The sequence below is a fragment of the Gavia stellata genome, chromosome 2 (assembly GCF_030936135.1).
Source record: "Gavia stellata isolate bGavSte3 chromosome 2, bGavSte3.hap2, whole genome shotgun sequence".
NCBI classification, from domain to species: domain Eukaryota; kingdom Metazoa; phylum Chordata; class Aves; order Gaviiformes; family Gaviidae; genus Gavia; species Gavia stellata.
The window spans coordinates 99,318,227-99,332,521 of NC_082595.1; the positions used below are offsets into that span (position 1 = coordinate 99,318,227).

The window sequence follows — 14,295 nt, forward strand, 5'->3', positions numbered from 1 at the left end:
GGAAGCAGCCTGATCTGTCTCATACAGAATATCCAGTATATTAACCATGTTACTTTGGGCCTATGATTTATTAAATTCCCACTAGGATGCACCTCTGCTCATAAAGTTCCCACCACCCAATGTCACCACTTCTCTGAACCCTTAAGGTTGGGGAACTGAATTTCATCTTCCAGGTGGTAACTAATTTCTGCTGATTGCAGGAAACATGGGAGGAAACAACCTCTGAGCTCTTAGAGCCAAGAGCACCTAAAACCTTGTCACACCCTAAACTACATCTCAGCGTAACAATGTCAGTTGCCCTTTCACAAGTGCAAACTCCCCATCCATTTCTCCAATTCAGACATTCTCTCAACTCTTTTGCCCAGTCAAGCACTGCTCAGTCATCCACCTCTCCATTCAGTCACTGCTGGCCCAGCTCATCAGAAAGTTAATTATCCTTCAATTTTCAGTACTACCTCTTTCTTCTCAGACATCCATTTACTAGTAGCACAGAAGGAGCAACCATGCACTTAGCAGCTCCAGCATCCTCACACAATGTAAATACAAACTATTTTCCTGTGTAACCAGAAGGAAGATTCTGTAATAAATCAGACCTCCAGCTGCCATCTCTTCTTTACCCATGTATGCTCCATGCTGTAATTATTGCGACGTTACACATAAATGGAGTGTCTCATGCTAAAACATGTTTCTTAAAAAAATAAAGTAAAAAGAAGAATGAGTAGAAAGGGACAGGTGAAGAAGAGGGCCCTCTGCCAAAGCCCAGCACCTTCCTGTCTTTCTCACTAAGAATGAGAAGTTGCCAAAGTCAGCACTAAACCCCTGTGCTTTCATTCCCTTCTGTACAATTACTCATTCTGCTCCCAGGTTCTCTGTCATATCAGGGGACACACACAAGTAGAAGCAGCTTCCTATTGCTTTGCTGGCCCGTCACCTGCCTCTCCTTACTACTGTTGATATATTGAAACAGTGAGGGATATTCTGATGTCTGCTTCCTAAGTTCCCACATGGTGACAACAGCAATGGTACCCTTTCAGTTCAACTCATGTAGCCTACACTGCTATGTAGCCTACCTCCCGTCACCCCTCATCACTCAAGACTTCTCTTGATCATTTCTGACCAAGAGGGGCTTTTAGATGGAGATGCTGTTCCAAAAGAATAATGATGGAGTGCATTTCGTCACCTCCCTGGACTACTCTCTCTCTCTCTCTCCTTCCCGCCCGGCCCCTTGAAATTTTGAGGGGCTGGGACAGGGGTGGTGTGTGTGCGTGCAGCAGTTGCTTTTTTTTTTTCTTTTTATGTGCAAAGGGGGAAGGAGCCAATTCATCTCTCAACACTCCTAAATAAAAAAACTACTTACATTATCTCACTTTAAGCTTCCTCTCAAGGTCCACTTAAAAGAACCCCGAAAATCACAAATTTTCTATATGTGAGAAAACTCATCTGTCTCGGTGAGAGCACAGATTATTTAATGGTAATGACCATGGGTTTTTTCAGTCCTTTATGTATATTAAATATCAGTGCTTCCATGAAATACAGAAATGTACATTTGTTATGGGAATAGCAAACTGATACAATAAAATCCTTGGCCATAGAACTGGGCTGGGAAGAAAGTGCTGAATGAGAGATTAAAAGGGAGATCGCATGACCAGTGCAGCCTCAAAACAAGATAAAATTTTAAGTAAAAGGTGAAAGTTTTTATGTATGAAGCATTTTTCAGATCAAAGTTAGAGGCAAGAGATCTCTAAGAAATAAGTTTTGAGGTTCTACAACGATAACTTTTCATTGTACGCTTCCACTTGAAAATTGGGTGGGATCCTGAGGCAAAACTAGTTGCAAGCTGGTTAAACAGCTGTTTCATTCCCCAACCCAGTGCAGGGGACACACACTAAATCAGCTGATTTGACCATCTGTTTCAAACACTTCTTGAGTACCTTCCATGGCCAAAAAGCTAACAGATTTCTGCTACGAAGTTCTGCTTGACCATCAACCACAATAATCCTGCCATGAGTATTTCCTTCCTGCTACTCCTACTCATCTTCAGGCACTAGAGAAACTGCATTAGACTCCTGAACAGAAATCAACAAATGAAAATAAACAATATGTTTCAAAACAGATACACAGTGGAGGCTATCTGTCCTTTCCCTGCATCATTCATCTGGAATAAATGAGAAATAATCTTGAAACGCCTGGGATATATCAACAGCAAGAGTGTCCAGTAGTCACTAGCAGTGATCATATGTGAAGACAGTATTTCCTTCTCATTAGACGACAGTCATCCCCTGGCTACCTCAGTCCAGGGTCAAGTCTGGCAACTGAGATCTAAGGATGAGTTTCAGTCTTCCCTGAAAAGCATGAAACACTCAGTACGTTTATGTGATAGAAAGGATCAAAACACCTAAACAAGACAGTGGTTCTGCTAAACAGGCTTAAGAGACAGCTGATGGGACTAGTGATAACTAGTGTTGGTCTATTAGTAGCATGACAGACAGATCAAAGCATAAATTTGGTGCTGACAAAGCTTTTCATTTTCCCAGGATTTCACTGAATAGCAAATATTTTTCAACAAATTCTGGCATTAGAACCCATCTAACCTGTATCTATAAATTTATACTAATATTGTGGGAACACTAAAACAATATCCAGAGAGAGAACAAACGACACCTCATTGAACACAGTGAATAAACCCCCCTGGAAAATGAGCACAATCCAGAATAGAGAAGATAAAGACACAAAACACCTCACAAGGTATCTCCTCTTTATCATCTTTTCATTTCAGAATAAGTTAGTGAAGTGAAGACATCTCAAGATCTTTTAATACAGAAATATCTAAAGAAACCTCATCTGTTTTTGTGCTTGGCAGTAAAAATACTTAAGAAAGCATGGGTAAAACTTTATGTTAGAAATATCCTTATAAGTAGGTTTCACTGGGCAAAAAGAAATTACAAATCTGGTAATGTATGTTACGGACATGAAAGCACGTTCTTTCAATAACAGGCTTTCAGCCAGTTGGAGATTACAACACAGTTTATAATTTATATTATTACACTGCCTAGAAACCGTATACGTTGGCCCAGAACGCTTCTCTGTGGAGCATCCTATTCAGAATGCAAAAGCCTGGTACTAAACACAAGCCTGCAGCATAATGAATTTTAGGATGAGCACAAGTAAAATAAATACACAAGAAGAATATCTTATTCTCTGCTGAACCAGAATACAGGGACTTTAGGGTTCCATCAAAAACCCTCTTATCCACAGAGCTAACTCCCCTAACTGAATAAAAATGTTTTTTTATACTGGCAGTCATAAAAAGAAGAGCTAGGCAGAGGAAGGTAGGTTTATTAATTTATCTTTAAAAACTGTAAAATGAAAAATGTAAAAACTTGCTAGGACTTTCTCCTTGATACTATATTCAACTGTGCCTCACCTGAGGCCTGAAATTCTTCAAATATATCTGCTTACCTTTGTGACAGCTTTTGAAGAAAAGGTAATTTCATCAATAAAAATGACAATATCGTCTGGATCAAGTCTATCCAAGTACTTTGAACACATATGATATGCATATAGCCACTCATCCATAGTTTCTGGTATTTTTTTAATGAGATGGTGATCACCATGCCAAAAAAGTTTTTGTAACCAGACAGCATAAATAGAACTTGGTGACAGCATGCTGCCATCTTTTTTAGGAATTTTGGGAGCCAGTTTGGAAATAGATAAGATATTTTGACTTGTAAGGATGGGCTCCAGTGTTTCCAGAGGGTTTTCATTTTCATCTGTTAGCTTTTTGTAATTAAGACCTATTGACAGAAGGAGAAAAAGGCAAAGAAAATAAGTTATTCATACTTAAATCTACTCAAACTCTACATTTGTGTGCAAAACAACCAGTAATAAACCAGTATCTGCAGAACTAGAAAGACTCTACTCCATCTCCTTTTACAATCATATATACGGACAAGACTGGCAAGGAAGACAGGTTTGTAGACAGGTAACACGGGGATTTTATGATGTCCTGAGACTTCACATGCATCACAATCCCTGGAACATATTTTAACATTACATATCGATAAAATCTAAAAAAGCAGATTCTTAAAGAAGCAAGAATATATATAATCATACATAGAATCGTGCTACGATTTTTTAAAACAAATCCTAGAAAACCTCATGCACTCACCTCTTTAGTTAAGTCTTCATTGATTAAAAAAAGATGTATTCTGATCATGTAACAATTGGCACTTACTACCCATCTCCACAAAAAGGCAAGGCACTAACCACAGGTAAACTAAGTAAGGTCAACTAGAGACAGGACATGTGGACCCATTTACATATATACCTATATAACACGAGTCTTGTTACTACTTTGGCTCCTACAGGAAGAAAATTCTTGCAAATTATTCTAGCAACGACAAAATATTTCTAGAAACAGCAAAATATTTCTAGCAACAATACTACTTTATTCTCTATGCATATAATTCCAAAGACAGCTGACTTCTACTGCCATGCATTTCTTCATATACTTAGCACCTGTAACATCTACAAACACTTTGATCTTGTTCCTTGCCTACTATCTATAAATTATGCTGAACAATGAGAATTTTAATTAAGGGTGTAATACAATAGATTTTTTTACCATACAAAGTGACTAATTTATGTCTGACAAATGGTCCTAAGACTTTTTTGAGCAATATTTAAAAATAACTTTGAAGGCAAACAATAACTTCTTGACAGATTTTTCTTCGACAAGCACCGTAGAACTTGAGGGTTTAAACACATCAGTAAGAACTGAAGGTAATCTCTTCCCCCCAAAAAATTATTGCCTTTTTTTCTTCCTGCAATATATGAATTCATATGTACAATCTCTCCAAATTCTGCAGCAAATTTAGTGTCTGACACACGCGAGGTTCCAACTGAACAATTAATTCATCCCCACAGCAGGTAATTCCATACAGTGCGTGTTTTTCATTCTGAAACTGGATTTGGAGTTATTCAACTGAAATTCAAGATACTGCTAATACTTGACTAACAAGCAAACTTAAACTAGTATTCAAAATTTCAGAGTGCTTTCCAGCAGCTCACTTTTATAGGCACTGTCTGATAATGCAGGAGGTCAAATAATGTAGTTCTACAAAAGCAAAAGGTAACATCAAGGATAAAACAGAAAATAAAATTATCCTCTTTAAAACAAATGGACAAAAAATGCTTAAAGTTCCTTATATATTATGTAATTCAGACTTTTGAAAGGTAAACTGTCTTAAGTTCTTTGAGAATATTCATGCTAAACTTGCAGTGTTAAGAATTATGCTCTAGGAGGTCTGTATTTTTTCTTGAAAAATTCACTATGAACCACTGCCAATAATTTTAACTTGCATCACCAACAGAAACCTGTTTTCAAATTTTTTTTTGCTTGCTGTGATAGAGTAAACTAAACTTCCATTAATACAAAGAGAAGAAACTTACTCCTATAAGACATGACTAACCTACTAAATTACTTGCATTCATCCGATGTGCCCACTGAAAAACAATTACCTGGAGAGTATAAACTAGATAAGCATAATCATGTCAACACTCACATAACAGAATAATAAATACAGCTATGAAGAAAAGAAACAGGAACTCTCTTACCTGGTGCAACTGCTTTGAATTTTTTCAGGAGTCGGATGTGAGTTTCAGGTTTAACAGCATGCTTCACCACTTCTGAGCAACCACAATTTTCAAGGAGTGTAAAATAATAAAGCAACCGCTGGTGATCTCTACCTTCAATACTTGGGTAAACATATTTAACCATGTGTTCATGTAAGGTTTCAGGATTGGTTTTCAAAGTCTCAAAGAGACCAAGAGTTTGCGCTCTTTCTTCTATTTCCACTGTTGATAACCTGCATTTAAAAAGAATTTTGGCATTAAAGGCCTGGACGTGCCATGAGGGATAATTCAGCTGCACACCTGGGAGACAGGACAATACTTTTCTTTATTTAAGCAGTAAAGTTCAACTTTGTAAGACATTTTGAGAGAGTAAATACTCTCTCATAAATATTTAGATAGCTGTTATCCTCCATAAACATAAGCTAAGGAGCTCTTCTACTTCCTGATCTTGTTGCCTGTTGACTTGGACACGCAGATTACGTGTCATGAATCGTGAAGTGGGATTCAAAGCTGCATTTCACATCTCTAATTATAGCTATTGTAAAAGTGGACATATGTCCAAAGCTTTTTGTACAGGAGGCCTTTAAAAAAAAAAAAAAAAAAAATCAAACAAACAAAAAAACCCCCAAAAACAAACCCCACAACCTTGTGGCTGAGAGATGCTAGAAAATCCTACTCCCCAATTAGAAGCTCTCCCAGTCTATTACGTTCTGTTTTCTGTAGTAGATGAGCACCTGTGCATGCTTTGAGAGGTATTATCACCAAAAATTGGCTCTTGCACACTAGTTAATCTATTGGACACTATTATTCATGCTCAGCATATTTCATTTGACAGTTTTATCAAGTTGCCTCTCAAATTGTCATGCATGAGAATTTATGAAAATATCAGTAAGTCTTGAGTTGACCTCAGCCAGTCTCACTGCTTCATTAATTTTTTTTCTTGACCCTTTTGAAAAGAATACATTAGCTTTTTCATAGCATGAATTCAGACACCTCCAGCTGACTACATAAAAGATAGCTGAATGCAATCACTCCTTTTTTCCCCACCTGGGATAAAAATGGGTGCATATCAAGGAAGTCTCATCTTAAGTTTATACCTTTCTCAACTGAAAGTTTTACCTAAAATCTGAGAAAAAAGTCACCTATGGATGACTACCACCCTGACTCTCCCCAGAGTCCAATCACACACCATGTTAGGTAGTACGTTTCACTTGGAAATCTGACATCTTCTAATCCCATTTGAATCTCTTAAACTTTAAAATTGATTAAATTAGAATTTCAATGTGAATTTCTCCTACATATAAATGCCACACATAAGTTAGTGTTTCTCTTTGATATCTAAGTAAAATATGTCTCAGTTTCATTCCTAAAGATGATTTTCTTGCAATAAATACCACAAACACAGCCTTCTCTCAGTTTAAAATGAATCTCCGATTTCTGGGGGAGAACAAGTTATTTTGAGTTATTTTTACATCTAGAACCTACCCCAGCTGGGTTGTTAACCTTGTAAGCATTATTTTAAGTCTCTAAATTCTTGCTGTTTGTTAAGCGTTCTACTATATTAATGGAAATAAGTACGATATTAATGGAAATAAAGCATCATTCACTCTTTATATAAAACAAAACAGACACTTGGGACTGATGTATTTCAAGAGGGTGATCTGAATACATTTTTCTGTCCACACCCACAGGTCAAACTAAAGGCTAGGTGGACATTAAATTATATTGACAGAATCTACAGAGGTTTGTCGTGTGTTTTGGGGATTTGGGGGTGGAGAAGGTGGAACGGTTCATTATGCTGTTCAGAAAGATTCTGGAATAATAGATTCTGTGACAGGCAAACATAACATTTCCTGTCACTGAAGTAATAAAATATATTTTATAGATTTTTGGCAATCGAATTTGATCATATTCTTCAAAAGAAACAATTAAATTTCCAGTGAATTAAAAAAGAAATTAATTCTAAACCATTTTCATCAGACTCAATATCACAGCATAACAGAAAAACGTGATGTTTATTTGTCATGAAGTAATCAAAGAAACAGTTAATACACACTATGTAAGTGCTTCTTTTGAGCTTCTCCCTATATAAAGTGGCTTATAGAAATACTGCATATTTGGTTAAAGAGATTAAGCCTTAGAATAAACTTCTTTTCAGTTCAGAATGAATGCATAACAAGGCATGCATTATTAATGCCATAATCCCAAGACTAAAATATACTGTAATGGCCATATGCTGTCAATCAACTTTAAAATGAGATTATGATACAACAAAAACATGCTCAGTAGCATATTATGCCATTATACATGAATTTTCAAGACTTTTTTGAATTTCATTAGGAAAAAGGTTGTTACTTTGTACTTCAGTGATTTCAGAATTCTATGAATACTAACTCATGGAGGACAAGAACAAAGAAAATGATAAAAAACTGTTGCAAAATACCTTAGGTAATATTCTAGTCCCAGAGAAGTCAGCTGGCTCTTTCACATTCACCCCAGTGTTGCCATGTTTATACCCTGACTGCCTATTTTGTTTAAAGCACTAAATAATTTAGCAGCATCAAAATTTAGAGGGTACGACTTCTCTGTTTTCTGGAGCAAGCAAAAATAAAAAAAAAAAAAATCTCAGAATGTTATTTCATTTTCTCAGATCTTGCACCAACACCTATCAGGCTTTGGTTTTTTAATGCCTCATGTTCTATAAAACATTTTAATGCTTTTTAATTAATAGTTAATGTCAAGAGAGGTACAAACACTGCTGCAAGCTAAAGCTGCTTTCACAATTTAAAATTTGAAACAAACTAGACTAATTTGATCATGTCTGTCAGAACAGTAGATAAGAGTTGTTGTATCAGGGGGCTCTACATCACTGACATCCAAGTGCACTACTCAGGCAAGTAGCTTAGTCTTTCATTGAATGGGTTTATTCATCTTTCAGTGGGTAAAAAGTACTTGTCTGACTGACAAGATGTCAAAGTTTTTTTTGTTGTGTTGTTTTGGTTTTGGTTTTGGTTTTTTTTGTTTTTGTTTTTTTTTAAAAAGGCACTGGAACCAACTCTGGAATAGAAAAGAAAGGCATCCCTCCCCCCATTAGCCCCAGCCAATGCCAGGTCTGGTCAGCCATAATCTTGTAGGCTAGAACAGTTCCAAAGAAATATTATAAAGAAAAGTGGTTCTATAGAAAACTGAAACTGAGATGAACAGAAGAATGGGAAGCTCCAATATATTTATTTCCATTGCTATTATGTAGAAGAGAGATCAATAAATGGCAAAACTTTATTTTTAAATAAATAATTAAATAAAAACTATCAAGCTTCAGGACATATTCCAAGGGACTGTAAAAATAACTACAGGATAAGTTGCTATCGGAAGAGAGCACTAAGCATTCAAAGTTGTGGAAACCTAAACACTGAAACAAAAGTCCCAGGGTAGTTAGAAGAACAATAAGACACATACGGACTTTTATCCTTGCTTCTAAGACCTATTTTTGTGGCTGATTACAAAAGCATCACATGGAAAAGACAAAAATTCCCAAACTATTACAACACAAGAAATATGAAAAAACAAACCAAAGTCTGCCCCCCAATATACTTAAATTTTCTCATAGGTTAGCACATATTTTTGTGTAACAGAATCATGTGTGTATTTGCAGGGGAGACTACTTACCCACTGTCAGTGAATAAAAATTCCAGATGCGTCATATAAACTTCCCAAAGTGGAACATTGTATCGCTGAGCCAAAGAAACAGCAATCTTGTAGACATTTTCTTCAAGTGTTCTTATAGAGGAGAGACATGAAAGAAAACAAGGAAATGTTACACTAAGCCCCTAGAGCCATGATATGAAATTAAATATTTACATTAGAAAATTAATGATTTCTTTTTAAATTTTTTTCATAATCCAAGAAACTAGAATCACTGTTAAATAAAAAAATAGATGAAGTGTGTCTTCTTGCATTTGCTTACACACAGGGCTCCATTTGGGAAAAAAAAATAGAAAAAAAATAATCAAACTACAGAGATATTCCGAAGACAGGCACCTACTCCACATACACTTTGGTTCTCAATGACAGTTTCCACTTAACCTTTGTGCTAAAGCAAAAACCTCGGCTTTCATTTCAATTACAAAGTGATAAAGGATGTAATGTGTCACAGTTATCATTTATTTGATTTAGTTGCAACACCTACAATGTTTTAGCACAACTGGTATGAAGGTCCTCAAAGCTCTTCCTACAAGTCCACAGATAGAAACACTCTTAGTATTTGCAGACTAAAGGAAGGTGTAGAGATGTCCAGCTCCACTCTGTAAATGTCCTAGAAATATTAAAAACTGTTTTTCTGGTTTTGTATATCCCTTTAACAAAACAATAGATGGACAATCTGTTAAAGTGATCAAAGCCTGACATTAACTTCATATTAATTTTTACTAATCCACTGAAGTTAGTACAGTTCAAATAGACGCACATGGTTCTTGTTTTTAGGCTGGTATAGGAGCAATACTATTAAGGCTACTGTTGGGTTTTTTGGGTTTTGGTTTGGTTTTGTGGTTTGGTGGTTTTTTTTTTTTTTATTGGGATAATTCCAAGAAAAATACTATCTGTTTGTAATTACATCCTAATAGACCTGTCATGAAAAACTTTTTAAAAAATCTATTTCATGTGAATACCGCTGACCATTTGTTTTAGACTCTTTAATTAAAAAGTCATGTGGGACTAAGGACAAAAGCCTTATACAACATGAACTATTAAAAAAGACAATTGCTACTGTCAGTAAATTAGTTTAAAAAATTACATTAATATAAGACTCATGTTAACTCCATAAACTTGAGTGACCTTATCATATTATGTTTAACAGCTTCCTTAGATTCTTTACATCGTTTTCTACAGTCCTGGGGGGAGGGTAGGACGCAGACTTTGCGGAGCAACAATAACTTTTAGTACATTTTCTACACCATCATCATGATCCTTCTATGACAGCAAAAGGAAAGCAGAAAAAAACCCCTAGAGATTAGAGAGCATATCCTCCCAGTTCTTTTTTTTTTTGTTTGTTTGTCATTTACACATGTAGATCTATACCGTATCTTGATCTATGCTAAACAAGGCTTACAGCTGGAGCCTATGACTTTCTCGGCACCCTAGGTGACCAGCTGATACATCCATACACCTTAATTCTGATTTTTAGATGCTCAATCCAACATATCATTACATTCCACCGTGATAGTTGCTACAGATATTGTAGAATTAAAATAAGGTATACGATGCAGAGCAGAAAAGCAAAATGCCAAGAAAGTACATAATGCTGAAAAATCTTCACAACCAGCTATCAGAATAGCCTTTGCATTATAACTATTGCTCTGAGAGTGGGGAGAAAAAAAAAACCAAACCGCACACACACAAATAAAAAAAAAAATCCCCCAAAAAAGCAAAAAAACCATAACCCTCTTACAATGACTCTTAGTTATGACAAGCCCTGAAAAATACTAGGCACTTTACGCTGAATAACATGTATGCAAAGTAAAGGAGGCAGAACAGAAGCATTAGAAATAAAAGAAAGAAATATATTTTAAGATAAATAAAAGTATTCATTGAAGTACATTTAAGAAAAGACCAAAAAAAGAAAAAAAATATCCCCCACACTATCCTGTCTCTTCTGTTCCAATGGCCATGGCACCTTCCCTCTGATTTTCCAGCACAGCAAGGCTTCCTGTACCCAGTCTCTTGCAACTAGACTCAATACTTCAATACAAACAGAAGAACACTTTTTAACCCAGCAAGCAATGTTGTGTGTATAAGAAGATGATGATCTAAACTTTTTCAAAAATACTCAGTAAGAGTCATCTAATCTTTTAGAGGCAGATGCTCTATCCTATTTTTCGACATTAAGAAGTACCATGACAACACTACATTGTAAATTCCACATTAGTAGCCACAGTTTGTGCATGTTGTCATTCAGTACATAAAAGCAGATCTTTTTTTATCCAGGGATACACAACAGCTGTTGCCAAATCACAACACATGTAAACTTACATGCCTTTGCATTTTCCAGAAATCATGTGATGTACTGCCAACAAGAGTATTACAGGATAAAAGTGAAGGTGAAGACTGATACAAGAACTGCACAGTGAGTATGCCACTGGCTAAGGAGAAGATAACAGGATATTCGGGAAAAGGTACACTGGAGTTGATGAGGTTAACGGCAGTATTCTGCAAGCTAGTCCTCAACGCTGATCTCAATACTTTCATCAATCAAAAAAAGTGTACAATATATTACTTTCCTTGTATCATCAATTCAGATACACAGTATCTTGACAGAAGGAAAATACGATCTTTAGGAATGAGCTAATAACCCTCTGCTTAAAAAGTAAATACTACAACAACTTCTGAAATGAACTGAGCAGTTCTAAAATGAACAATGGAGCTACTGAACAGAGTCCACTGAAGGGCCACAAAGATGATAAAAGGACTGGAACATCTCTCCTATGATGAAAAGCTAAGAGAGGTGGGACTGTACAGCCTGGAGAAGAGAAAGCTCAGGGGGATCTCATCAATGTATATAAATACCTGAAGGGAGGGTGCAAGGAGGATGGGGCCAGGCTCTTTTCAGTGGTGCCCAGTGACAGATAAAGAGCCGATGGGCAAAAACTGAAACACGGGAGTTCCATCTGAACATCAGGAAATGCTTTTGCACTGTGAGGATGACTGAACACTGGAACAGGTTGCTCAGGGAGGCTATGGAGTCTCCATCCTTGGAGATATACAAAAGCTGCCTGGACATGGTCCCTGGCAACTGGCTCTAGGTGGCCCTTCTTGAGCAGGGGGGTTGGGCAAGATGACCTCCAGAAGTACCTTCCAACCTCAACCATTCTGTGATTCTCTGATTTCAGTGAAAGAGGAAGATGACACGAATGCTTTAGTTGCACAATAACTCAGTCAACCATACAAATCAGGAGTGGCTTTTAGAGCTAGTGGGATCCACTCTCCGTAGCATTTTATAAATCTTACTAAAATCCTGTCTTTCTGTCTTAAGAATGGCATGCAGTGGCAGCATAAGGCAATGGAAGTTTAAGGAAATTATATTGTACAAACGAAAAACAGTAACAAGCTACTCATTGTCAAGATAACACTGACAAGACAAGAACAAATAGTTGTTACACAATGAAAAGCTGAAAAAATGGTCATTACCTTGTAAAGGACCTTTTAACTTGCTTTTATACACCCCCAGTGCCCAGCTGTAACTGCCTGTCTCTGTGAGCTTGAGGCCTGCCAGAGAAATCCCCACTGAAGGGTCTGGTGCAGGCACAGTTTGGATGTATGGTCTGTGTGTTGTTGCATCAAGAGTGGTGCAAAAACAAAGTCAGAAGCAGTTCTAGGGGATGGTTCTTAGCCACCCTGCCTGTGTGCTAGCACACATTTCCAAAGTATCAAAAAATATGCCTGTGCAAGTATTAAAAAATATGCCTGTGCAGTAGCATTCAGCTGGGATTTTACTGACTATCTTCAAGCTCACAAACATAAACATTTGGCAGCTCAGAGCAGCATTTTGGGTTTTTTTCTATCTTGTTCTCCAAAATCTCTGTTGTATCATACATGTGCATGTGTTTGCTCACAACCACTGTCTTCAACATTTTTTGTTGGCATCAATCAGCTACAAAGCCTTAAAACCACCACTGGATTCCATCATAATAAAAGGAAATGAGATCTACTTTTCCAGTTGCCCGTCCTCAAAAAAATGTTAAAAAAAAATATCCAACTTGGAGAAATGAAATGAAGATTTAAGCCAAAAGCCTTTAGTTTCCTCTCATGTTTGAAGCAGGACAATGAGATGGAAGGCTACGGCTGCTTGTTAAGTTCTGCAGCAGCAATGCATCAGGGAGAAAAGGCTGCGTCTCCACTGACAACGGAGCAGAGCAGTAGAGCAAAAGCATACACAATGGTTTAGAAGCTAATGTCACTAGTAAGAGCTGAAGTACATTCAAAGTGGTTTTATACAGGACTTTCTGGTTTAGGCTTCTGGAAAGGGACCTAGTTCATGTGCACCAAAATCATTCCGAGAACCCAATAAGCACAACCTAAGTTATGAAATTCAGATTGCTTCATAATTGCACAATTTTTCTAAAAATCTAAAATAAGTATTCAGATCAGTGACATAAGACAAGGAAGAAATTGGTATTAGATCATTAAAATCAACTTTTGATCTCTACATTTTAAGAGAAGCAGTGAAGGACTGAAGACCTCAGAGCAGGTGAATGAAAAAAAAAAAAAAAAAGCCACCCAAAAGCTGGCCTCAAGTAAAAGACTAATTTAGAAAACTTATACACCACAGTTGGCCTGAAGCTACATGAGACTTCACCTCAAGACTTCACTCAAGAATTTCCTCAGTCTTGCTCTAGTTTCCCTAATTCCTCTCCACATACATTCTGGCTCTATTTTGCCCCAATAAATTGTTAGCTGCTTGAGAACAAACTTTGATTAGTCTGTGAGGCACCCACACCTTTAAATATTTGATAAATAATGCATTATAAGCTCTATTGACAATACACCAAATATGGAAGATAAAATTGACAACTATTTGTTAAGCAGTTTTAGCAAATGGCTCATTCTAGTACAAAGCTGTTTTGTAAATAAGATACAATCTCTTCCAGGTGTTGTTCCCACAAACAGCAC

The 14,295-nt window shown here is 36.7% G+C and overlaps 1 protein-coding gene across 1 annotated transcript in view; it reads right to left on the minus strand.

Annotated features, from left to right (window-relative positions):
- Window positions 1-14,295, minus strand: part of NBAS (NBAS subunit of NRZ tethering complex) — a 195,410-nt gene that overhangs the window by 62,630 nt on the left and 118,485 nt on the right. The window contains exons 42-44 of the mRNA XM_059835890.1: window positions 9,301-9,411; window positions 5,617-5,867; window positions 3,460-3,794 (exon numbers count right to left, since the gene is read on the minus strand). Of these exons, the coding sequence (XP_059691873.1) occupies window positions 3,460-3,794; window positions 5,617-5,867; window positions 9,301-9,411 (697 nt within the window). The remainder of the gene's footprint in view (window positions 1-3,459; window positions 3,795-5,616; window positions 5,868-9,300; window positions 9,412-14,295) is intronic.